The sequence below is a fragment of the Nomascus leucogenys genome, chromosome 13 (assembly GCF_006542625.1).
Source record: "Nomascus leucogenys isolate Asia chromosome 13, Asia_NLE_v1, whole genome shotgun sequence".
Taxonomy (NCBI): domain Eukaryota; kingdom Metazoa; phylum Chordata; class Mammalia; order Primates; family Hylobatidae; genus Nomascus; species Nomascus leucogenys.
This window is the reverse complement of record NC_044393.1, coordinates 29,461,778-29,487,214: the sequence shown is the minus strand read 5'-3', so window position 1 is coordinate 29,487,214 and position 25,437 is coordinate 29,461,778. Positions and strand designations below refer to the sequence as shown.

The following is a 25,437-nucleotide window of genomic DNA, read 5'->3' as shown; positions in this document are numbered from 1 at the left end:
AGGGAAATGAACATCTTGTGAGTGTCTGCCCTGGGCCAGGCCCTTTAACGAAAAAACAATATTAGGCCGGGTGCGGTGGCTCACGCCTGTAATCCCAGCACCTTGGGAGGCCGAGATGGGTGGATCACAAGGTCAGGAGATTGAGACCATCCTGGCTAACACGGTGAACCCTTGTCTCTACTAAAAATACAAAAAAAAAATTAGCCGGGCGTGGTGGCGAGTGCCCTGTAGTCCCAGCTACTCAGGAGGCTGAGACAGGAGAATGGCGTCAACCCGGGAGGCGGAGCTTGCAGTGAGCAGAGGTCGCACTACCGCACTCCAGCCTGGGTGACAGAGCAAGACTCCACCTCAAAAAAAAAAAAAAAACAAAAACCAATATTGTCCCTTTCCAACACCCCAGGGTAGGGCTGACAATGCCTACTTAGATAAGGGAAGCTCAGGGGTTATGGGCCCTGCAAAAGGTCACATGGTAGGAAGTGAAGAGTTAGGGGCCAGCCCTGCCTGTCAGAGGCCCAACTCTGAGTTCTTCCACAACCCCCTAGGGTCTGCACCCACATGAACTGAGTCCTGCTCAGAATTGAGTCCTGCTCCATGCCAGGCCTGTGCTGACACCTCAGGTACCTTTACACCCTGCGGAGGCTGCTCTCCCCAGTTCACAGCTCTGTCACTCAGTGGAGAGAGAAAAGAGATTGACTTTTTTTGTGAAAAGCCAGTAGAGATTGTTAATACAGTGTGTCTTGAAACTGCTGGGCTCAGGACAGCAGCCTTGGCCACCACCAGGGCTGCAGATTCCTAGAGAAGCAGGTGCTATCACCCAGGCATGTACTGGTTCCCCAGGTCTCCTGCTGCTGTTGGGGACACTGACATTTGACAGCCAGCCCGCGCTGGGGGAAATGCATGTGGCCATCACAGTTGGCAAAGTGCAGCAGCCTCTGCCCACCCTCCTGGGATCCAGGAAGCTGGGAGGCAGAGGAGGCTGGCGGCCGACTGTGGAGCTGGACAGCACTTTGGCGTAACCTGGAAACCCACAGGCTGGAGCGGACATTATGTAGGAGTTCATGGTGGAGGAGAAAGCTCCACCCTCCAGCTCTGAAGATGCAAAGTAACAAGTGAAATCTCTGGACCTCAGTTTCAGGGTCTGAGAGGTCAACAAGGTGAGACTGAGGATGAGGCTACAAGTAACTGTCCCTTACATGGCACTTTTCCCACATTCAGTCCTCACAACCACCTTCCCAGTTTGAGGAAACTGAGGCCACCACCACCTCCCCCAGATTTCAACAGCCTCATCCCTGGTGCCCTGGATGCCAGGCTCACACCTCTTACCTCTGCTCTTCCCAGCAGAGTGAGGTTTTCAGAGCATGGATCTGATCACATTTGTCCTCAGCGCTTGAAGCCAAAGGTGCAGTCTGGACCTCTGCATAAGAGGCCCTTGAAGGGCTGTGGTCTGACCACTGCTGTCTGAGTTGCCCTCATTCCCTCTCAAGTGGTACAGCCAGTTCCACTGAGCTCCCAACAGCACGGTGTTCCTCCCTTGCTCCCTCCTTCCTCCTCTCTCTCTCTCTCTCTTCCTCCTTCACCCCCACCCAGGTCTTGCTACCTAAAATCGTAGAACCCAGTTAGATCCTACCCATCCTTCAGGACCCCACTTAGAGGCCACCTTCCCCAGGAAGCCTCCTTAGCAGCCCAGCTCTGGGCTCCCAGCACGTCAGGCTGCCCTGTCCTGCCAATGTCTTTTCCTTTCTCTCCACAGACTGAGGGCTCCTTGGAAGCACACCTCTGTCTCATTCACCCCTCGCAGAGTGCCTGGTGAATAGTAGGTACCTAATTAATATTTGCAAATAAATAAATTAGCTTCCCAGGAGTTATGGGACGTGCCTGAGGCCAGCGAGCCAGGACAAATAGGGCTGGAGTCGCTATAGAGTTTGGGCTTCCAGAGCCCTGGCCTTCTGTGGCCTTTGTCCTGCTGTATGTAGCCTGGGCTCTTCTTGTCACTCTGGTTGTGGGGGAGGAGAAGAGGCTGGGAAGGGCCTGTGAAGGACAAGCTTGGGATGCTCAGTGCTGGAAGGACAAAGGAATGAACTATGACCTTGACAGAATGCCACTAGTTTGGAAAAGCAAAGTAAACACACACATCCAGCAGGATGAGGACAAGGGCTCCAGCTTGGCCACAGGCACCGCATGTCGGGAGGAATGAGCCTTCCCACACACAGACCTGGGATCTTGCACAGCCCAGGCCACACACAACCTGCAGGAAGAAACCTGAACTGGGTCTCGAGCCATCCCCAAATGGGGGCTACACACCATTCAGCCACTAATGACCCACCCAACAAGTCTCCAAGCATTTCCTCATAGGTCCCATTTCCCAGAATGACACACCAGGCCAACTGAGAGGCAACTCCAGGAGACAGGATTATGGTTTCATCTGTATTGCAGTGAACAGTGAGTCCCAGGCAGGGGGCAGCACGCAGGAGGTTGGTGTCAGACCTCAGGCTTCAGGCCTCACTCAAAACAGAAAGGAGAATGGCCAGTGCAAGGCCAGCCCAGTATCTGAGGGTCTGCAGTACAGAGAGGGGTCAGGGTGGCCCTTCATGGCAAATAGACAGTGCCTTGAGGAGTAGAGTTCCAGATGATCCACATCCTGCTTGGAAGGGTGGGTGGTTGGCCGGGTGCGGCAGCTGACACCTGTAATCCTAGCACTTCGGGAGGCTGAGGCAGGAGTTTGGCTTGAGCTCAGGAGTTTGAGCTCGTAACAACATAGCAAGACCCTGTCTCTACCAAAAATTTTAAAAGCAGCTAGGTGTGGGGGTGTGCCTGTAGTTCCAGCTACTTGGGAGGCTGAGGTGGGAGGATCTCTTGAGCCTAAGAGGTTGAGGCTGCAGTGAGCTGTGACTGTGCCACTGCACTCCAGCCTGGGCAACAGAGCAAGACCCTGTCTCAAAAAGAAAACAAAATGAAATAAAATTTAAAAAAAATTTTTTTTGAGACAGCATTTTCACTCCTGTCACCCAGGATGGAGTGTAGTGGCATGATCTCGGCTCACTGCAACCTTCGCCTACCGGGCTTAAGTGATTCTCCTGCCTCAGCCTCCTGAGTAGCTGGGATTACAGGTAGCATGCCACTGCACCCGGTTAATTTTTGTATTTTTTTGTAGAGATGGGGTTTTGCCATGTTGCCCAGGGTGGTCTCGAACTCCTAAGCTCAAGTGATCTGCCCGCCTCAGCCTCCCAAAGTGCTAGGATTACAGGCATGAGCTACTGCAACCGGCCTACTAAAATAAAATTTAGAAAAGGAAGGGCAGGCAGACGAGAAGTCTGTTTTGGATATAGACACAGGGCAGGAGTGGGGCTCTCAGGCCAGCTACTGGGATACAAGGGTAAGGGGGCTCTGGCTCTGACCCCCTAGGAATCCAGTAGACCAGCCACAGGCCCAAATCAGACCAAAACAGGGATTGGCACGGGGAGGTTAGGGTGTACAGAATTGTGTTAGAGCATTGGTCATAAAATGTGGTTTCTGATGCCAGCTCATTCAATTTGTCATCAATAAGTAGTCATCGAATATTCTTCTTGGTGCTGGGGATACAGTCATGAAGAAGACAGACCCAGGGCTCATCCTAATGGAACCCACAGTCTACTAAGAGGATGTGACAAACAAGACTGTGGATAAATATACCCCTTCACAGCTTAGTGAGTTTGGGTAAGTCTCTAACCCTTCCAAGCCTCAGTTTCCTCATTTGTATCATGAGTTAATAATAGTACTTCCTTCAAAGGGCTGTTATGAAGAGTAAATTCCTTATAACTAAAGAAAAAAAGGAAAACAATGCAAAGGGCTGTCGGTAGAGTAGTTACGTAAAGTGTGGTGACTTCACATATGCAGGACTCAAATAAAAAGGAGGTTCCTCTCTCACATATGAGCAAGGAAAGATCACCAAGACATTTTACTAAAAGGGAAAAAAGTCCTACTTTCATCATTATGTCAATAATAAAACACACATACCCACACACAAATAAGCCTCTCTCTCCATGGGCCTATGAGTTTATGTAAATGCACACAGAATGGTTCAGAAGGCCATCTGAGCACGTGATCAGAAGATTACAGGGATCACGTGGGGCCAGCCCCTAGTAAGCTCTCCTGAAACATAAGCCACTGTTATTTATTTATTTATTTTTTTTTTTGAGACAGAGTCTCGCTCTGTCGCCCAGGCTGGAGTGCAGTGGCACGATCTCAGCTTACTGCAACCTCCACCTTCAGGGTTCAAGCGATTCTCCTACCTCAGCCTCCCGAATAGCTGGGGCTACAGGCGCATGCCACCACACCCAGCTAATTTTCGTATTTTTAGTAGAGATGGGGTTTCACCATGTTAGCCAGGATGGTCTTGATCTCCTGACCTCATGATCCCAAAGTGCTGGGATTACAGGTGTGAGCCACTGCGCCCGGCCGCGTGAGCCACTATTAATTATAATTTTAGGAAAAGATTTTCTTATGTTCTCTGTTTTTAAACAGAATGAAGATGAGTGTGACACTTTGCCCCACTCTTTTAAAAAAGCTAAACTTAAACAAGTTCCTTTTTGTTTAAATGTAATCCTTGATTAATATTTTCCATCTGCTGGTCACTGACTCACAAAATAAAAGAGTTGAAAAAAAAAAAACTGCTTCCTTTGATTCATGGACTGTTTCTCCAGGAATCTGCTCTGGGTATTTGAAGAGCATGTTGCTCTTGCTATTTCCCATGTCAACACACATGAGTAATGGCAACAGGACCCACAAGTTACGTCCAATCCTCTCAATACCCTGGAAGCTGTGGGTCATCATCCCAGTTTTTGAGATAAGGAAACTGCAACCTAGAGGAGTTAAATCACTTGAGAAAGTGGGGGAGGCCCTCGAGCAATCCACTGGTCTCAATCCCTCCTTTGTTCTCTCACACTCAGGCGCACCCCCAACCATGGATGGTTTACTGTTGTCATTTCCTGTTACTGACTCTGAGGAACAACCACAATTAGCAAATGAACCATGCCACAGGCAGAAAAATAAATAGCTCCCAGGGTAAAGGATGGGGCCTTAGTCACTGGTTTACCTGCCAGTATAACTAATAATCCACACATAATTTGTTCTGTAATAGGGTATGGCACTGAACAACTCAAACAGAGCAGGATTTAAAAAACAATCTATAAGCCAAGATGTTCTCTATATTCAGCTCTTGATTTCAGCAATGATAGCAAGGTTCTAGATACTTCCTTGAAATCTGTACTCATCTGGTTCCTAGGAGAGCTCTGCTCTGTATTGCCCAAGGAGGAGAAAATGAGGCAGGTGAATACCAGGCACCTTCCTAGCTCACAGCAGGATATGGAACTGAGAATATGTCCCCAAATGCCATACGTCTCGATGGAAGACACAGAAGCAGGGGCTGAGCTTGGGCTGCGCAGGACATGCAAGGCTGAGAAAAAGACAGTGGGACAAGGGGACCTCATGAAAGGTCTCTATGAGGAGGTGACACTTAACTCTTAGTAAAATTTGAAATGCCTCATTTTGCACTCTGAGGCTTCCAACAGGTCCAAAGGCAAGGGTGGCATAACTTTCATGAAGAGGGGCTCTCTTACCTCAGTCAGTGCTGTGGGACAAGGATATGCCTCGAGTGACTGCCTCAGTGAGCAAGTGGCCCCATCTGACGCACCCTGTTAGTGACCTGGCAGCAGCAGCAACAAAGTCCAAAGCCAGCAGCCCCAGGAAGTACTTGGACCCCCTGCTGGGAGGCCTGTAGGTTGGTGTGGCCTGCCAGAAGGGCAACTTGGAAATACCTGCCAAAGGCGTAAAATGTATATGCCCCCTGACCCAGCAAATCCCACCACTTGGAATCTACTCTATAAAACACCAGCAAGTGTGTACAAGAATATGTGGAGGGATATGCAAGGCTCTTCCGTTTATTTATTATTTACTATTTATTATTATTTTTTTATTTACTAATTATTATTTTTATTATTTATTACTATTGACCAGGCTGGTCTCAAACTCCTGACCTCAAGTGATCCTCCCATCTCAGCCTCCCAAAGTGCTGGGATTACAGGTATGAGCCACCACGCCCGACTGCAAGGCTCTTACATTTAAAGTGACAAAATAGGCCGGGCGCAGTGGCTCACACCTGTAATCCCAGCACTTTGGGAGGTCGAGGCAGGCAAATCACTTGAGGTCAGGAGTTCAGGACCAGCCTAGCTAATGTGGTGAAACCCCGTCTCTACTCTCTACCAAAAATACAAAAATTAGGCAGGCATGGTAGCGCACGCCTATAATCCTGGCTACTCAGGAGGCTGAGGTGAGAGAATTGCTTGAACCCAGGAGGTGGAGGTTGCAGTGAGCCGAAATCACACCATTGCACTCTATCCTGGGTGACAGAGTGAGACTCTATCTCAAAAAATAAATACATAAATAAAGTGCCAAAATAACCAAGGGCAACCTCAATGCCCATCAGCACAGCTGTACCTAGTCCAAACCACTGCATATTACAGAGCCATTAAAAAATTATCTCAAGACAAAATCATTAAGTGAAAAACAGCAAGCCAAAGAATGCTATTTAAAGGAGAATGCCATTTACCTATATAAACAAACAAACAAAAAACTCTCTTTATGTATCTGTGTCTATAGCTGTCTATAAATGCACAGAGGAAAGTCTGCAAAGACACATACCAAACTGATCCCAGTGGCCACGTCTGCAGAGGGGTAGAAAACGATGGGGGCTCAGGCAGATCTTTTCTTTTCTTTTCATTCCATAGTCTTTTTTTTTTTGGTAGAGATGGGGTCTTGCTATGTTGCCCAGGCTGTTCTTGAACTCCTAGCCTCAAGTAATCCTTCTACCTTGGTCTCTCAAAGAGCTGGGATTACATGCATGAGCCACCACACTCAGCCCATTCCATATTCTTCTATTTTGTTTGACTTCTTTCCCCCAGCAATAATGAATTCATGTATTACTTGATGATTTAAAATACATTTTAAAAAGAGATTAAGAAAAAAAAAAGGTAAGAGATCATGCCAAGAGTCCAGCTGGTTTCTCTCAGCTATGAACACACTTGATCCACCTGCCTTTGGTTTCCATCCCTAACCCCAATCCCTCTTTCCAATAATTCAGTTTCTCCTGCCTTCAATGGCACCTGACCACTTGCAGACACCCCCCTGTGCTGCTTTAGAGTCCCTTCTCTCAGAAAGGCAGCTACAGAGAAGAAAGCTGTTATCTGGCAAGTTCCACGGATGCTTCATAATCACTGCAACTGTATTTCCAGACCCAAACTTAAGACTAAGACTCATGACAGGACAATAGGCTGTGGACTATATCTGTGGAGCTTGCCAACCTCCCTAGAGGCCCAGGGCAGGTCCAATGCCCACCCATGCCAGCTACCACTGGGAGGTAAGGAAAAGGAAGGAGATTCCAGAAAGGCAGGAGAGCCAGGGCAACCTTCTGGATTCCTTCAGGATATGCAGTTGAGCCCTGCAGAATTCTGCCTGCGTGGGTCAGAAGTAAGAGGGGCTGCGCATCCACCATCCCTAACTACAGTGTGAGAGGCAGAACAGGCCCTCCGGCTGGGCCCCACCCAGGCTACAGGGCCCTCTATCTCTCTTTCTTCTGCTCACAAACCAAGACAACTGGCTGGGCTGGACATTAATCGTCCAGAAATGTCCATGCAGGAAACACCAGTCCCGTCACTCACTGAAAAAGCCCTAACTCCTTTCTTTTCCCGCAGCTAACCTTGGAGGCAAGAATTACCCTGGGGATTATTCACTGGCATCATTAGTCTTTCCAGCCAGCCTGCTTCCCATCCAGGCTATTACACATAGGAAATGCCTGGCTGTGCCAATGGCAATTGAAATGGTAAATGGTACAAGTGATTCTCATGAGACTTCCACTACGAGGTCAGAGCCTGACCTGAGAGAAGGCAGCACGTGGAGGAGGGAACTTCCAAGAAGGGTGGGTGAGTCTACCTAGTTTGCTAGACCCGCTGCCACAGAACCTCTGGAAGAGCTTATTAAAAATATAAATTCCTGACCCTGTATTCCACATTGAATCAACACTTCTGGGAGTGGGATCAGAGGACCTGGCTTTTTAAAACAGAGCCATGTACTTGGGATGGTTGCAACATAACTGCAGAGTTTAAAGCCTGTTAACAGGGAATCTGCATTTTTAACAAGCTCCCTCTGAGGATTCTGATTGAGAATCCTGCTCTGTGGAACAGAGAGGGACAGGCTTCCCAGCTCAGGGGAAGGCTGAGCTCCTTGCTGGTACTCCTCAGCCTGTGACCACAGCCTCCTCTCCACTGCTCCCAGCCACACAATTTATGCTCAACTCCCCAAGAGCCAGACCAGCCCCCTTCTCCTCTGCCTGCCTTTGTTCCTGCTGTCCCAAGAGTCCACAGAGCCTCTCCTCCTCTTGCCTTGCCCTCTCCCCCTCACTCTGTCTACTCCCTACGGGTGCTGGAACCACAGGCACCATTACAGAAAGGGGTGCCTCAGAAATCAAGCCTTATGTGAATTTTGTTCTTGGCTCCTCTAATGACCTTCGACAAGAGACGACCTCTGCAAGCCTCTGTCCCTCATTTGTAAAGTATGGATAACATGCCCTGTCTCCTAGGCTTGCTGAGAATTCAGCGTGGCTATGGCTCAGTGTGGTGCCCAATATATATCTGCCAGGTTCAGCCTTACACTGCTCTTACTTCCCTGTCCTCTCCGACTGGGAGCTACTTGAGGGGAGTAACTGTCCCTCCTTCACGTCTACACCCTCAGTATGCAGAATCCAAGGCCATGGCTGAATGCTTGAGGCTGCAAAATGAATTCCTGTCCCCAAGCTGACCCCCATGCTGTCCCTCTTACCTGCCCAACGTTGAAGGTCAGTGTGATGGCATAAAAGAAATTAGAGTTGGCACTTCCTGCATAAATCCAGAGGTGCCACAGGACAGGGAAGAGCAGGGAACAGACGATGATGATGCAGGTGAGGACAAAGATGTTTCTCAGGACTGCAAAGACAGAGGGTCACAGTTAACCTGACACGCTCTCTCTGGCACCCTTTCCCTGCTGCAATGGCCCCCCGAATGGAGAGGCCCAAGGTGAGCCTCATGTAGCTCAAAGGCAGAGCACCCCCAGAGGTACTGGGGTGCCAGGAAGCAAACCTCAGACTCCCAAGTCAATGGCTCCCCATGCCCACAGCTGGTGGTAGCTCCTGGATTTGGATTATTTCCTCCCACTGTGGGCTTGGCTGGCTGAAGACCACCTATAGTTAGAAATGCCATGAGTGCCTTGGGGCACCAAACAGGGCATTTCAGGAAGATATTCCCCTCACCTCCTAATCTTGGAGGGTCCAAGAGTATCCCTCTCCCCAAGCAGGGTGCCATCTGGCCATGTGGGATTATGAGTGGGAACCCCAGCATGAACCGTGACGATTAGAGCCCCACCGTGGGTCTCCATGGGGCCACAGTCCTAGGTCTTAGGAACACGTTTTCCATTCTCCTTAACTGGTGTCTTAGGACCCCCTGCCTCACTCTTCAAACATTCCCAACTCTCCCTTAGATGATAAAGGACCTCTTTTTGACACCGTCTTTCACTCTCTGCCCCTAAGGGAATGCCGAATCCCACCAGGAAGAAAGCTCTCCCTGAGGTCTCAGGAAGGACCTGCTACTCAAGGGTGGTCCAGAGGCAGGCAGGCAGGCAGGCTGGCTTCAGCCAAACGGGAGCGTAGCACGGCAGCCGGGTACCGACTTGGTTAAAATCCTGCTCTGCCATTTATTAGCAAGTTTCTCTAGACCTCAGCTTCCTCATCTGTAAAATGAGGCTACACATCTAGTATGTACTTATAAAAATTAAAAATTAGGGTGGGCATGGTGGCTCATGCCTGTAATCCCAGCACTTTGGGAGGCTGAGGTAGGAAGATTGCTTAAGCCCAGGAGTTCAAGATCAGCCTGGGCAACATAGTGAGACTCCACCTCTAAAAAATTTTAAAAATTTAAAAATAAAAAATGTTTAAAAATAAAAATAAAATTGGGCTAAAACGCACACTTCATTTGGATTAAACAAGATGACATGTGAAAAAATGACACAGATATATCACTGGCTACATTAGTTTTCCATTGCTACTATAGCAAATTCCCACAAACTTAGTGATTCAAATAATATTCTTTATTATTAAACAGTTCTGGAGGTCAGAAGTTCCAAAATGGGTCTCACAGGCTAAAATCTCTAGAGGAGAAACCCTCACTTGCCTTTTCCAGCACCCAGAGGCCCCCTGCATTCCTTGGTTCATGACCCCCTTCCAGCTTCAAATCCAGCAATGGTGGATTGAGGCCTTCTCACATTGCATCACTCAGACCTTCTCTTCTGCCTCCCTCTTCCATCTTTTTTTAAAAAATAGACTATTTATTTTGAGATGGAATCTCACTACATTGCCCAGGCTGGAGTGGAGTGGCTGGATCATATCTCACTGAAGCCTCGAATTCCTGGGCTCCAGGGATCCCCCTGTCTCTGCCTCCTGAGTAGCTGGAACTACAGGCATGAACAAACAAGCCCAGTAGACTTTATTTTTTAGGGCAGTTTTAGTTTCACGCAAAATTGGGCAGAAGATTTCCCATATTCCCCCTGCCTCCACCTCTTCCACTTTGAGGGACATTTGTGATTACACTGGGGCCACCTGGATTGTCCAGGATAATCTCCCCTCCCAAGGTCTTAAAGTCCCTTTGCCATGTAAGGCGATGTCTTCACAGGTTCTGGGGATTACAACGTGGACAGCTTTGTGAGGGGAGGGCTACTACTCTGCCTACCACACTGTACTTTTTCCCCCGTTTTAACTCTCTAGGGGTTATCAGATAGGCGGATTGTCTGTTACTTTTCTTTCTTTATACTTTATCATATTTTACAAAACTAATAAATATTATTTAAAATAATTAAAAGAATACCTTTTTAAAAAGAACTTAGCACTGTGCCTGGTTCCCAGCAGACACTTAATGAATGGAAGTTCCCTTCTCTTCTCTGATACTGACCTTCAGGAAATCCCTTCTCCCAAGTGAGAGTTTTGGGAGACTTAAAGGGTGGAGAAACTCCCAAACATTTAGGCCATTTGTATTAGTTGTAAAACAACTTAGTAGAGATGCTATACTGGGGGTTCATGCATTGGAAGGGGCCTGGATGATACAGATGATTCTCAACTCCCACTACAAAACAAAATCACGGCCGGGTGCAGTGGCTCATGCCTATAATCCCAGCGCTTTGGGAGGCTGAGGCAGGTAGATCACCTGAGGTCAGGAGTTCGAAACCAGCCTGGCCAACGCGGCAAAACCCCATCTCTACTAAAAATACAAAAATTAGCCAGGCATGGTGGCGGGCGCCTATAATCCCAGCTACTCAGGAGGCTGAGGCACAAGAATTGCTGGAACTGGAGCGGCAGAGGTTGCAGTGAGCCGAGATTACACCACTGCACTCCAGCCTGAGCAACAGAGCAAGACTGTGTCTCAAAACAAACAAACAAACAACAAAATGAAATCACATGGAGAGCCCTCAGACTAAGTCAAAGTCTCTAGGGTGGGGTTCAGGCATCCATATGAGGTTTTAAAAGCTTCCCAGGTAATTCCAATATGCAGTCGAGGCTGTGAACCACTGGATTACAGCTGCAGCCCCTTAGTCTGCAACAGAGATGCCACTGAACTGTGTCAAAAGGAGAATAATCAGGACACGGTAGTTCACAGTTCTTTGTAAAGCTGAATGTTTTCAAGTTACAGTTCATCCTTTATTGAGAAATGATAGTTATCATTTTGTTGTCATTAAAAAGTTATTTATTTTATAACATGGGGAAGAATGGCTGGTAGTTGATTGTTTTAATGTCTTCAGCAAAATAAAAAGCTGGCAAGTCTGTCACCCAAGTTTATTGAAACATTAGCGGTCTAAGAAATCCCACAATTTGGACACTGGCCTGGAGGGCTTGCAAAGATCTTCTTTTCTAATCTGAAGTTTCTCAATTCTGGGTTTTCAAAGATGAGAGGCCAAAACCCTGACTCAAGCCTCCTGAGACCTCCCAGGAATAAGGAGTCTTGCAAAGGGACGTTTTCACTGAGAATTACTATTATTATTAAACCAAGTTACTACCTCAAGAAGGAGAACAAATGCTTCCCACTCCTCTAACCCAACATCACCATGTACATTTCTCAGTGGTTCTTTCTGATGCCCTGGAAATTATTTTGCTGAAAAGAACACAGACTATTCCCAAAATAAAAGGCTTGCGGCCTGCCAGACCAGGTGGTTCTTGTTCTGTGCCTCCAGCCAGGGACACAGATTTCAGACAGGGTGACAGGAAGGAAACCAAGTGCAAAGAGACAAGAGAGGCTCACTGGCAGCCTCTGGGTGCTATCTCGAAGGGCTGCAAAGATACATTCCCATGTGGCTAGAGAACCATCACCAGCATGCAGTTGGCTTCTGGCCTGTGGTGACCTCTGCAGGAACGGGGAGCTGCTATTCACTCTTGCTGGCTGACAGGCCAGAAGATTAAAGCTATATATGCCAGAGCAGATGGAGCTGGAGACCTGGGGTACGGGACAGCTTGTTCCAGGCACCAGAAAGCGTCAGAGGTGACCAGGGCCTAACAAGGTGAAAGGGTTCACCCTTCATCAGACTTGCGAGGCCAGATGGAATCAGGTTCCCCACCACATTCACTGGGTGGCTTATCCAATCTCTGGCACCATGATTGATGAACTGGAACTTCAGGCAAGCCACTTTCCCTTCAGAGCCTCAGGCATTCAGAAAGAAAATCCCACCTGAAAAATCCAGTCCAATCAGAAGGGGAACAGAGGGGATTTCGGGACTTCCAAGGCCATGGTGATATTCCCTTTCTTAAACAAGGTGCCAAAACACGTGGGAATATATTTTATCATGATTCTTTATATGTATATCTATCAACATTCTTTTATCGCTATACAATAGTAATAAAAACAAAACAAACACACACACAAATCCAGCCCTTTCGTAACTGGCTCCTTCTGCTGGACCGCGCAGGCTGGCATGGGCTCTGCCAGCAGGCTGTTCCCTAACACCACAATTGTGCGTCTGTATGACTCATCCAAGCTCCAGAGAGTCCAGCGTCTGGGACCTACACTCAGGGAGGGGCCACATTCCTTTTCTCCTCTCCACTGCACAGGAAAACAGAAAGGTGAATGTGGGAGCACACATGTTGGCGCGGACAGCTAATGTTTAAATGGAATTCCTAGCCACATTAAATATATTCAACGTAGGCTTAAACACGTCTCAACACATACATCCCACTCATAGGTCCCAAGGACCAGGGCTGATGCTGCTCCCAGCTAATAATGATTCACAGTTGTCAAGCCCCAAGCAGGTTCTCCAAGCAAGAGCAGTGAAGCACAGGCGGACAGCTATTGTTCTCTGCAGGATCTTCAGACAACCTGAACCTGCAGACTATGTGCCCTGCCAGCCAGCAAAAGCAACTATTAGATCATTCAGGTTTCTGGAAACCCCATCCTTCTTCTTTGTGCCTCCTCACCCCAGAGGGCATAAAATAGTTTATTCGAGTCTTGAAAAATATGTTTATTCTGATGACTCTGGCTACCAAGCCCGAAGCTCTGATCACGGAACTATGTGAGAGACTCCCCTGCATAATTATTACTCACGATACTAACTGCAGTGCTGTTTACAGACATTCTTTCTCAAACTTAACACACTCATGAAAGTTATTTTCTTTATTTGAATAATGGAAAAATCAGACGCTCAGAAAGGTTAAACGATGTGCCTAAGAACACGTGGGGCTCGTAATGGGAATGCCAGGAATCGGAGTCAAGTGACTCTCCCGACTGCTCAGCAAATGGGATGAAAGACAGTCACTGAGGGAGAGAGAGTGCCCAGTGTGGGATGGGCAACCACAAAAATCCATTCTACATTCTTGAAATCCACTATCACAAACTGAGGCGTGTCCATGTTTTGGTGGTCTCATGATTTGTCACTGGCTACTCTGCCGAGGGGACCCAAGCTGACTCTCAACCTGCTGGACTGGGTGACTCTCATCTGTGCAGAGAGGATGTCACCACAGAAGACACTGCTTCCTCCTCCCAGTCAGGCCAGATGGGTCACAGCCCCACCAGGCCATCACCTGCAGGAGTAGCCCTGGCTCAGCTGCCCACACCCCTGTTTATCTTCACTCAGAGGCACACTCCTATAGGTAGGCTGCTTCCCACAGCTGGTCAGTTTCACTTCCTGGTTGACACCCAAAACAACAACAAAGACTCACTTCCTCTGAAGCCTGCACTCCCTAGTTGATTCTGGACACCTTGCTGGACACCCACAGCAGGCAAGGAAAGTTCAACAGCTCCCTTCCATGCCTTGTTTAGAGAATCAGGTGGTGCTGGGCCACTGACACTGCCTCTTTATTGGGGAGGTTTAAAAATCCACTCCACAAACATTTGCAAGGTCTTCTATGTGTCAGGTTCAGTCCTGAGTGTTGGGGACACAAAGGTGAATGAGTTATGGTATCTACTCTGATGGAGCCCCCAAACACTGAAAAGAACCCCCCATAGAGGGCTAAGAGCACTGGCGGCCTAGGCAGCACAGATAGGTCACCACTAAGCCACCTCTGAGGAGGGGATGGTTAGAGTTTAGAGGGGTTGTCACAGTGGGCACGGAAGTCTAACTTTGCCCCTCTGCCTTGTAGTAACCTTTGGGTGCAGCACTGGGGAATGGTTCAAAGCCCAGGGCATAGAGTTCTGCTGTCTAGTATGGTAGCCTAGCTACATGTGGCTTCTGAAATTTAAATTAAAAATTCAGGTTCTCAGGCACGCAAGTGGCTACCCTATTGAACTGTGCAGACAGAGGACATTTCTATCATCGTAAAGCCCTGCTGGACAGCACTGGATAGAGGTTCACAGATCTGGATTCCAATCCCAGCTCTTCTAATTAGACTTTGAATGAGTGGCTCTACCTTTCTATACCTCAGTTTTCTCATCTGCAAAATGTGGATACTTACCTCAAAGGCTGGTGTGAAGATCAAATGAGCTAATTAACGCATGTAACACTGTGAGAGCCACAGTGGCCAGGTACACAGTAAGTGCTCAATAAATGGCAATTATTTTTATCATCACAAGTCCGCGGCACCTGGAAGCAGATATTGTGCCTCATGCCTCTGCTCCCCTCCTAGTGCTGCCAGCATAACAGGTGCCTGGTAAATGCCTGTGAATTCCTTTTCCCTGCAGCAGTCTCATCCAGGCCCAGGCTGACACAAATCTGTGGCAGAGGCGGGAGTACTCACATCTGTAGAGATGGTTCCACACGGGGAAGAAGGCCATGTAGAGCGCCACATCCCCCACTGTCGGGTAGGACTTAAAGATGGCGATGACAGCGATCTGGATAAACATGAAGAAGATGGGGTGCTCCCTGGGGCAGGGCAGGGAAAAGAGAGAGAGAGAGAGATGAGTCAGGGACCAGGACTACCCTAGAGACTCCTGACTCCATCCTTTGAACCAAAAATAATCCTCAGGGGACTTCAGGAAGGGGCTGGCTCTGCTATCCACAAGGCATGGGCCAGGCCCCAGTAGCAGAGCAGAAAACTGCAGGGACCCAGAAATATCCAGAGGTGGTGAGGAGGGCCTGGCAAACACTAGGGAAACAGCCCACAGAGACATTTCCCATCAACAGCCCCCCTCTGCCTCTGCCAGCTCTGGGCCTTCCCCTAGGAGCCACAGAGGAAGAAAACAAATGAAGTCAGCATTCTTTATGACTGGGCTTAAATGACTGCTTGGCAGGATAATTAGGCAGCCTCCCTTGCCAGAGGCCCCTCTGACAACTGGACGCAAGGCAGGAAGTGCCTCCTTGCTGATGCCTTTTTTCTCTGACAACATGGTCAGCAGGGTCTACAGACCCATAGTGCGATGAACTTCTTTCCAGGAAGAGAACTGTGAACTGCACAGAGCTTTTCAGTTCTTAAGGGCTGGGACTATTCTTGTTAACTTAAACTAATAGCAGTTTCAATTATTATTTTAACCTAATAATAAGTGATAGCAATGGGTATCCACTCTTGAACTCCCTGTGTAAACTCCTTTTCCTGCATCCTCTCACGTGATCCTCACCACACCTCAACCACCCCTCAAGGCAGGCAATCCTGGGCCGGGCACAGTGGCTCACATCTGTAATCCCAGCACTTCGGGAGGCTGAGGCAGGAGGATGGCTTGAGCCCAAGATTTGAGACCAGCCTAGGCAACATAGCGAAATCTCATCTCTACAAAAAATTTAAAAATTAGCTGAGTGTGGTGGCATATGGCTGTAATCTCAGCTATTCAGGAGGCTGAGGTGGGAGGGGTGCTGGTGCCAGGAGGTTGAGGCTGCAGTGAGCCGTGATCAACTACTGCACTCCAGCCTGGATGACAGAGTGTGAGACCTTGTCTCAAAAAGAAAAAAAAAAAGTAGGCAATCCTCTCACCTGTACTTCACAGATGAAGAAACAGATTCAGAGAAGTGCATTGACTGAGTAGGTTAGTAAGCGACGGAGTTGTTTGTCTCCTGAGCTCTTAATCACGCCCAATACTGTTCTCCTGAGTGCTGATCATACTTCCAAGCTCCGGTCAGGAGAGAGTTGGGGGACAGAGCTCAATCTCAGTGCCCCTCCGAGAGCTGACCAAGTGCTAAAGGGAAGCCAACAGGGAGAGGCTGGATCTATACCCTCCTCAGCTACACTTCAACCACATGCACATGGCCTACTTCTGCACAGTACCTGGATGCCTAACCCATGAAGGTTTTCTTCAGAGATTAATGACCTTTTTGTCTTGCAGGTCAAAGGTCAGGGTGACTCAATGGGTGTGAATCTGAGATGTGCAAACATGTCCACACCCAGAATGCTCCAGTGCTGCTGTGCAGCAAATGCCTCAGAAACGCAGCTTGGCAAAGGCGTGCAGCCCTGTAGCCTCTAAGAAGCGTCCAGCTATAGCTCAGTGTGAACATCTTCCTAAACACAATCCAAATCACTGGCTTCAGGCTTTTCAGGTAGCTGGTAACAACGGCAACATTTCTATGAAAAGGCTGGTGAAAATGCGGTGACAAAAAAACAGACTACAGCCTCCTGCAGCACTGCACAGGGACCGGGGTGGCCTGAAGGGCCCTGTTCCTACAAAGCTGGCACTGGAAACAAATCTTGCAGAGGGCAGGAGAGCTTAGGTGGAGCTTCATACCCAGGCAGAAGAGAAGACAGCAGGGAGAGCAGGTCTCTTCATATTTTCTGTCCCCACAACTGTGTGGGCCTGGCTCAGGTCATAAAATGGTGACATTACTGCCTACCCAGGAGCAATGTGTAGCCTTGCATGCAGACAATAAAAGCTGCCGGAGAGCTGGCTGCATGGCCAATGTGGAAAGGTGCCCTGGGCTCCCTGCTCCTGTTCACCCAGTGGCTGGGCCTAACCAGAACAAGGACGGGGAAGGTGGACCACAGACAGCTGGAGAGCTCAGCAGGGCAAGGCTGCCAGAGTTCCAGAGCCTGCCAGGCCATGGAAGGAGGGTGTTCTGTCAGAAGCCAGGCCAAGGCTGTGTCATGGGAAGGAAGCATCAGCTTTTGAGGTTTTACAGAATGGGAACCATGTGCATTGGTGCACAGACCATGGAGAATGGCAGGAAGGTTAGGACAGAGAACTTGAGCTCTTGAAATCTAAATCAAACTCTCTTTCAGGTTCCCCGGACCATCCAGGCGTATTTGTACCTGTCTGTGCCTGTTCTCCCTTATCTGAAGCTAGGATAATAGAACCATTTCCAGAGGCTACTACAAGCAATCTCTCCGGAGCTTGGCATGGTGCAGGGGGATAAGCATAGATTCTGGAGCCAGACAAACCTGAGTCTAAATCCCAGCTCCACTGCTTACTAGCTGTGTGACTGGGAAAATCATCCCACCTCTCTGAGCATCAATTTCCTCAATTATAAAATAGGAGTGATAAGAATCTAACGCCTATCTCCAGGAGTTGCTAGGTTAGGTATGATTATGTTTCAGAGGGTCTAGAAGGGCGCCTGGGATGGAGCAGGCCTAACATCTGTCAGCTCTCTTAGACTGCAGAAGAGAACTCCACACATCCTTTGGAGGGAAACACATCAGGAGATTAAACAGTTGCAGGCAGGCAGCCTCCCAACTAAACTATCCAGAGTCCCTGTGGACGACCTGTCACTGGACTGTTGATGGAGACATTCCACCAGATACACTTTTTCCAAACACACTCCCCTCCACAACTCCTGTTCTTTTTTTTTTTTTTGAGACATGCACTTCCGCCTGTCACCCAGGCAGCTCACTGAAGCCTCAAACTGCCAGGCTCAAGTCATCCTCCTGCCTCAGCCTCCCAAGCAGCTGGGACTACAGGGGCACACCACCACACCTGGCTAATTGTTGTTGTTGTTGTTGTTGTTGGTAAGACGGAGTCTTGCTCTGTCGCCCAGGCTGGAGTGCAGTGGCACAATCTTGGCTCACTGTGACCTCTGCCTCCTGGGTTCAAGCAATTCTCCTGTTTGAGCTTCCAGAGTAGCTGGGACTATAGGCACCCGCCACCACACCCGGCAAATTTTTGTATTTTTAGTAGAGACAGGCTTTCACCATATTGGTCAGGCTGGTCTCGAACGCCTGACCTCAGGTGATCCACCTGTCTTGGCCTCCCAAAGTGCTGGGATTACATGCGTGAGCCACTGCACCCAGGCCGCCACCTGGCTAATTTTTAAATTTTTTGTAGATATAGGATCTTGCTATGTTGTCCAGGCTGGTCTCAAACTCCTGGCCTCAAGTGACCCTCTTGCTTCAGCCTCCTGAAGTACTGTGATTACAGGTGTGAGCCACCATGCCTGGCCACTGCCTGGCTCTAGTCCAAAACAGTGAATGGGCTCAGTAGCAATGTGGGCTTGAGCACCTCAGAGTGAGGCCAGGGAAAATGCTGGGGCTCCAAAGCACCCTCACTGCAGCCTGCACCCATGCGACTCTATTGCCTGCTATGGCGCTGGCAACTGCGGCAACTGAAGGCAGGTTCCTTAGGTGAGATGCTCTAAACCTGAAAGCATGTGCTCCACATTTGAAGGCCACCCTCAAGGCTACTAGGGGCAGGGGCTTCTCGGATAGCTCTGTAGACACAGCAGCAGCAGGTCCAGCCACTTACTTTAGCTTTATGGCTAAGGGGATGGTGTAGAAGAAGACGTTGATCTGAAACACACATACAAAGAAGAGGCTGAAGTGCTCAAACATCTCTGCAAAGAAGTACCAGAAAAGACCAATGTTTGGAGTGAGATCTGGAACAGAAAGTCTGGAATTAAGAAAACAAAGGGAGAGAAAAAAGACAAAAGTTATAAATTGTCTTCTTTGACCTTGATTTCTCCTGAAGACTTTGGTCACTGCTGGGCAGCCAAGGACGACTTTCTCCCTAGAGAGATCAGGATGGGAAGGGCTCTCTAGGTACCCTGGATACAGGTAATTAACAAACATGAGCAGAGACATATAATGATAACCCATAACAAATATTAGCTAAGCCAAACAAATCTGAAATGAGGCAGGGATTCATCCTAGGAATAAAGAGACTCACCCCTGTTTTACTGCACAAGACAGTTTAAAATCAGGAGATACCCAGTACTGTAACAAAGGAGGAATGAGTTTTAAAACACAGTATCTATTTTGGGCATTCTAAAGACCTGCCTAGAGGACCACGCTCAAAGATCCTGCTCCTCCCCATTCTTACTCCACACCCCGCAGCAGGAGCCAGAAAACCGAGTGCCTGAGACTGCAGTGGGACTTCTAGGGGCTTTAGGAACAATCAGTGGGTTCTGGCTAAGATCCCCAGGGTCCCAGTCTTAATTGAGAAATTAGGGTTTAACTGGAAAACTTTTTGTCCAATTAAATCAGACAAACATTTTGCTGCAATTCTAGCTCTTCTAAAGTTTACATTTTTGATTTAAAAAAATATGAAGTTGAAACTGATCTCAATACGCAATTTACAAAGGACAACAAATACGGCACGCAGAGGGAGAGATGAGCGATGGCTCTTGGTCAGATTTCCCTGACTGAGGCCTCCGCCCAAGTTAACTTTTGCCTCTTGCTGTAACTATATCTCCTTTTCTGTGAAATGAGGTAAAGAACACAATCCGTGGCCCAGCAAAAAGAAATCTTCACCTGGCACCGTAACTCCTATCTAAGGCAGAGCATGAAGAGCTGAAGTCAGCAAGTCATTGTTATGCTCAGCCAGGATTTAACACAAATAAGCAGTCCAGAATCCCAAATGGGAGTTCTGCCACTCAGATCCCTTCCCCACCTGCACAGGTTTAAGAGTCTGTCACCTGTTGGGCTGTGAGCTCCCCAAAGCTTAAGGAGCAACCACGTCTTCGGCACCCACGCAGAGCCTGGCACGCAGAGGGCATTCGGAAATGTTTATAGAATTCATGAACACACACTCAGGCAAGCCTGCAATGCTCAAGTCCATTTGAGTTTTCCCTCAAGGTTTGACGTGTGGCAGGTGGCATTATTTTCAAACTGTCAGAGGCCCTCTTGCACTAGAGGAACACATCCATTCCTCTGTAGAATTGAGCCCAAACCTCCCAGTTAAGAGGCTGGTATTTGCTTTGGATGTTCCCAGGGAGTGCTCTTTAACCCACTTATGCTGGAGGTTGCAAATTTTTTTGTGTGAAAAATCAGACCTTGGCGATGACCTTGAGCAGTAGGACATAAGTAACTCCCACAAGCTTAGCGTTTCAATAATAGAACACTAGGCATAAATGGGTTAATCCCACCATATCAAAGGTGTGTTTCACAGTACAGGTTCTCAAAGTGTGTTCCCTAAACCAGCAGGCCAACAGCATTGGCATCACCTGAAAACCGGAGAAATGCAAATTCTTGATCCCTCCCCAAGACCTACTTAATCAGAATCTCTGAGGGCGGGTCCAGCAATCTGGGTTTTAATAAGTCCTGCAGGTGATTCTGATGCACCTTAAGGTTTGAGAACCGCTGCTATTTAATATAAAGGCTTCCTGTGGTCACTCACCCTCTGAGTCCAGCTAGAGCTATGAAAACCAAATTAGCTTCCAGAGTATTGTAGGGGGGTTTTAACTGACAACATACAGTTGTACGAATTTACGGGTGATTTTATGTGGTGTTATAATTTCTGAATACAATGTAGAATAATTAAATCTAGCTAGTTAACATTTCCATCACCTCAAATATTAAACACTGTTTGCGGTGGGAACAATTGAAATTTACTCTCTTAGCAATTTTAGTATGTACAATACTCTATTATTAACTATATTCACCATGCTGTGCTAGTACTCAAGAAAAGAAAAGAAAAAATCATATTCCTCCTTCCTCCTGAGATTTTGTACCCCTTTGACCATTATCTCCCCATTCTCCCACCCCACTGGCATCGGTAACCACCCTTCTACTCTCTGCTTCTATGAGCGTAATTGTTTTAGAGTCCACATATAAGTGAGAACACATGCGGTATTTGTCTTTCTGTGCCTAGCTCATTCCACTTAGTATCAGATTCTCCAATTCCATCCCTACTACTGTCATAAACGACAGAATTTCCTTTTTAAGACTGAATAGTATTCCCCTGCGTATATATACCAAATTTTCTTTATCCATTTGTTGATGGACATTTAGATTGATTCCATAACTTGGCTATTATGAATAATGCTGCAATGAACATGGGAGTGCAGACAAATCTTCAACAAACTGATTTCAAAAATTGAGTCGCCTGTAGTCCCAGCACTCTGGGAGGCCAAGGCAGATGGATCACTGAGACCAGCCTGGCTAACATGGTGAAACCCCATCTCTACGAAAAATACAAAAATTAGCCGGGCGTGGTGGTGCATGCCTGTAGTCCCAGCTACTCGGGGGGCTGAGGCAGGAGAATCACTTGAAACCAGAAGGTGGAGGCTGCAGTGAGCGGAGATGGCCCCACTGCACTCCAGACTGGGCAACAGAGCGACACCCTGTCTCAAAAAAAAAAGAAAAAAATCATTGGAGTAAGTAGCCAGAAGTGGGATTGCTGGATCAAATGGTAATTCTATTTTTAGTTGTTTGAGGAATATTCATACAGTTTTCCATAATGGCTGTACTAATTTACATTCTCGACAACGGTATACAAGGGTTCCCTTTTCCCCACAGCTTCTAGAATTTTCTAATGTGGTCATTACTTACATAAAGCCATAGACTGCGGGGATGAAATCCCAAGAGCTGAGAAGGAAGAAGGAGAGGCAAACGATTACCACTAGGCTTCCCACATACATCATGGCATACTCCCAAGAAAAGATCCAGAAGGCTTTGCTCTTCATTTTCACAGGTATGTACTGCCGCTAGGAGAGAAGGCAAAGTGATATAAACTTAGGGATGTACACAACAGAGGGCAGCTATTAGCTTACACTTAAAGATCCCTCCTGCAAAACCATGCTATGATACACAGGTTTATAATTTTGCTTTGGTCTTTAATTAACTAAGAAGGATGTAAGTGTTAAAAAGGTATTACGGGTGCATCCTCTGACCTCAGACCTAGTAACACCATTTCTAGGTATGTATCCTGGAGACATGCTGCAGAAGATACAAATGGAGGAACATTCATTGCACCATTGTTTGGAATATCAAGAAAAAAATCCTTCAATAGAGGAACAAATAAATTGTGGTATATTGACATATGGTATACGATTTGCCAGGTTAAATGAATATATTGTATCTATAAATGTCAACATGGCTAGATCTAAAAAATATGAGGTTATAATAGAAAATTGCCAAACAACCCTATTATATGAAAATACTTGTGTTCTGAAATTATACCAAATAATACTATTATTTACACACACACACACACACACCCACACACCTATAAGTTTCATAAAACATAGATTAGAAGGACATATACTAAAGTTATGATAGCATTAGCCTCCTGGGAATGAGAGAGGAAAATATAATTGGAACCTAAGAAACCTCATATAACCTGGCATTCATATGCAAAATGAAAAGAAATAAACAAGTAAAAAAGACTTTTAAAAAACCCAAATTTGGGTTAAAAAAACTAAAAAAACCTCAACTTTATCTGCTTTTGTTTGTTTGAGACAGAGTCGCTGTGTTGCCAAGGTAGAGTGCAGTGGCACGATCTTGGCTCACTGCAACCTCTGCCTCCAGGTTCAAGCAATTCTCCTGCCTCAGCCTCCCAAGTAGCTAGCTGGGCTACAGGTGCGCATCACCACAGCCAGTTAATTTTCATATTTTTAGTAGAGATGGGGTTTCACCGTGTTGGCCAGGATGGTCTCCATCTCTTGACCTCGTGAATCACCCGCCTTGGCTTCCCAAAGTGCTGGGATTACAGGCGTGAGCCACCGCACCTGGCCTTCTTTTTTTTTTTTTTTTTTTTGAGACGGAGTTTCGCTCTCGTTGCCCTGGCTGGAGTGCAACGGCGTGATCTCGGCTCACTGCAACCTCCACCTCCCAGGTTCAAGCGATTCTCCTGCCTCAGCCTCCTGAGTAGCTGGGATACAGATGCCCGTCACCATGCCCAGCTAATTTTTATATTTTTAGTAGAGACAGGGTTTCACCATGTTGGCCAGGCTGGTCTCAAACTCCTGACCTCAGGTGATCTACCCACCCTGGCCTCCCAAAGTGTTGGGATTACAGGCATGAGCCACTGTGCCTGGCCTCACATATTTTATTAAGTATGACAACAGCAAATATGAAACAATACAGCAAAAATCTTAATATCTGTTTAGTTTGGGCAGTTGACATATGGCTATCATTATACATTTTCTGTATTTTTCCTCTCTCGAAAATGTTTTCCTCAAAAAAACAAAAAAGATTCTGGGGGAAGAGAAATAATTTACGACTTGTTGTAAGGAAAAGGAAAATAAGAATTACCAGAAAACAAAAAAACCACCCCAGTATGTGAGAAAACAGAAATGAGTTTAAACAAATCACAATCAATTCAAATGAACAAAACTGTATAACTAAAAATCATGTTGTCAGGGTCTGGGCACGGTGGCTCATACCTGTAATCCCAGCACTTTGGGAGGCTGAGGTGGGAACATCATCTGAGGCCAGGAGTTCAAGACCGGCCTGGCCAACATAGCAGAACCCCATCTCTAATGAAAATACAAAAATTAGCTGGGTGTGGTGGTGTCCGCCTGTAGTCCCAGCTACTCAGGAGACTAAGGCGTGAGAATCACTTGAACCCAGGATGCAGAGGCTGTAGTGAGCCAAGATTGCACCACTGCACTCCAGCCTGGGCAACAGAGTGAGACTCTCTCTCAAATAAAATAACATAACATAAAATAACATAAAATTAACAGAAAATAACATAAAATAAAATAAAATAAATCATGTTCTTAGGAAAAAAATCAGTTATGCAGCTACATGCTATTTACAAGAGATATACCTTAAAATATAAGGCACAGAGGCCGGGCGCAGTGGCTCATGCCTGTAATCCCAGCACTTTGGGAGGCTGAGGCAGGCGAATCACGAGGTCAGGAGATCGAGACCATCCTGGCTAACATGGCGAAACCCCATCTCTACAAAAAATACAAAAATTAGCCAGGTGTGGTGGCAGGTGCTTGCAGTCCCAGCTACTCAGGAGGCTGAGGCAGGAGAATGGTGTGAAACCGGGAGGCAGAGCTTGCAGTGAGCCGAGATTGCACCACTGCACTCCAGCCTGGGTGACAGAGCAAGACTCCATCTCAAAAAAAATAGAAAAAAAAAAAAAAAAAAAAAAAAAAAATATATATATATATATATATGAGAGACACAGAAAAGCTGGAAATCAAAGGACTTTTTCAGATATGCCACAGAAACACTAGGCAAAAGAAAGCTAGTGTGGTTACACTATTATCAGATAAAATAGACTTTTATGTAAAAAAGTATTGCAGAGATAAAAATAGTCCAATAACGATAAAAGGCTCCTTTCATTGGAAAAATATAACAGTTCTAAATTTGAATGTAACTAATAACAGTCTCAAAATATATAAAACAAAAGTGGATTAAGCTACAAAGGAAAAATAGACAAATCCATCATCAATGCATAATTGATAGATCAAGCAGACAAATTAGTAATCAAATAGAAAAAATAAAGCATATTTCACAAGTTTAATCTCATAAGATCTTACAAATCATACTTAAATAGAGCAGGGCACCTAATAACTAAGTAATTCACATTCATTTCAAGCATTTTGGGGGTATTTATAAAAACATCACATACTTAAATCAGTCCATAAACCCATATTGACTTCAAGGAATCTTTATCATACAGACTCCAATCTCTGATGATAATGGAATTAATAGAAATTATTAATGAAAAGATAACCTAAAACAAATTAGAAAAAAACTTGCTGGCCTCACATACGTATCACTTATTTGTTGTGAGAACACTTAATATCTATTTTCTTAGTAATTTTCAAGTATACAATATATTATTAACTATAGTCGTGTTGCATAATAAATCTCTTGAATTG

At 46.7% G+C, this 25,437-nt stretch overlaps 1 protein-coding gene across 1 annotated transcript in view; it reads right to left on the bottom strand.

The window, feature by feature from the left end:
- PIGU (phosphatidylinositol glycan anchor biosynthesis class U) overlaps positions 1-25,437 on the bottom strand; it is a 118,238-nt gene that overhangs the window by 5,962 nt on the left and 86,839 nt on the right. Inside the window, exons 8-11 of the mRNA XM_003273553.3 lie at positions 22,148-22,302; positions 19,125-19,268; positions 15,266-15,390; positions 8,848-8,990 (exon numbers count right to left, since the gene is read on the bottom strand). Coding sequence (XP_003273601.1) covers positions 8,848-8,990; positions 15,266-15,390; positions 19,125-19,268; positions 22,148-22,302 — 567 coding nt within the window. The remainder of the gene's footprint in view (positions 1-8,847; positions 8,991-15,265; positions 15,391-19,124; positions 19,269-22,147; positions 22,303-25,437) is intronic.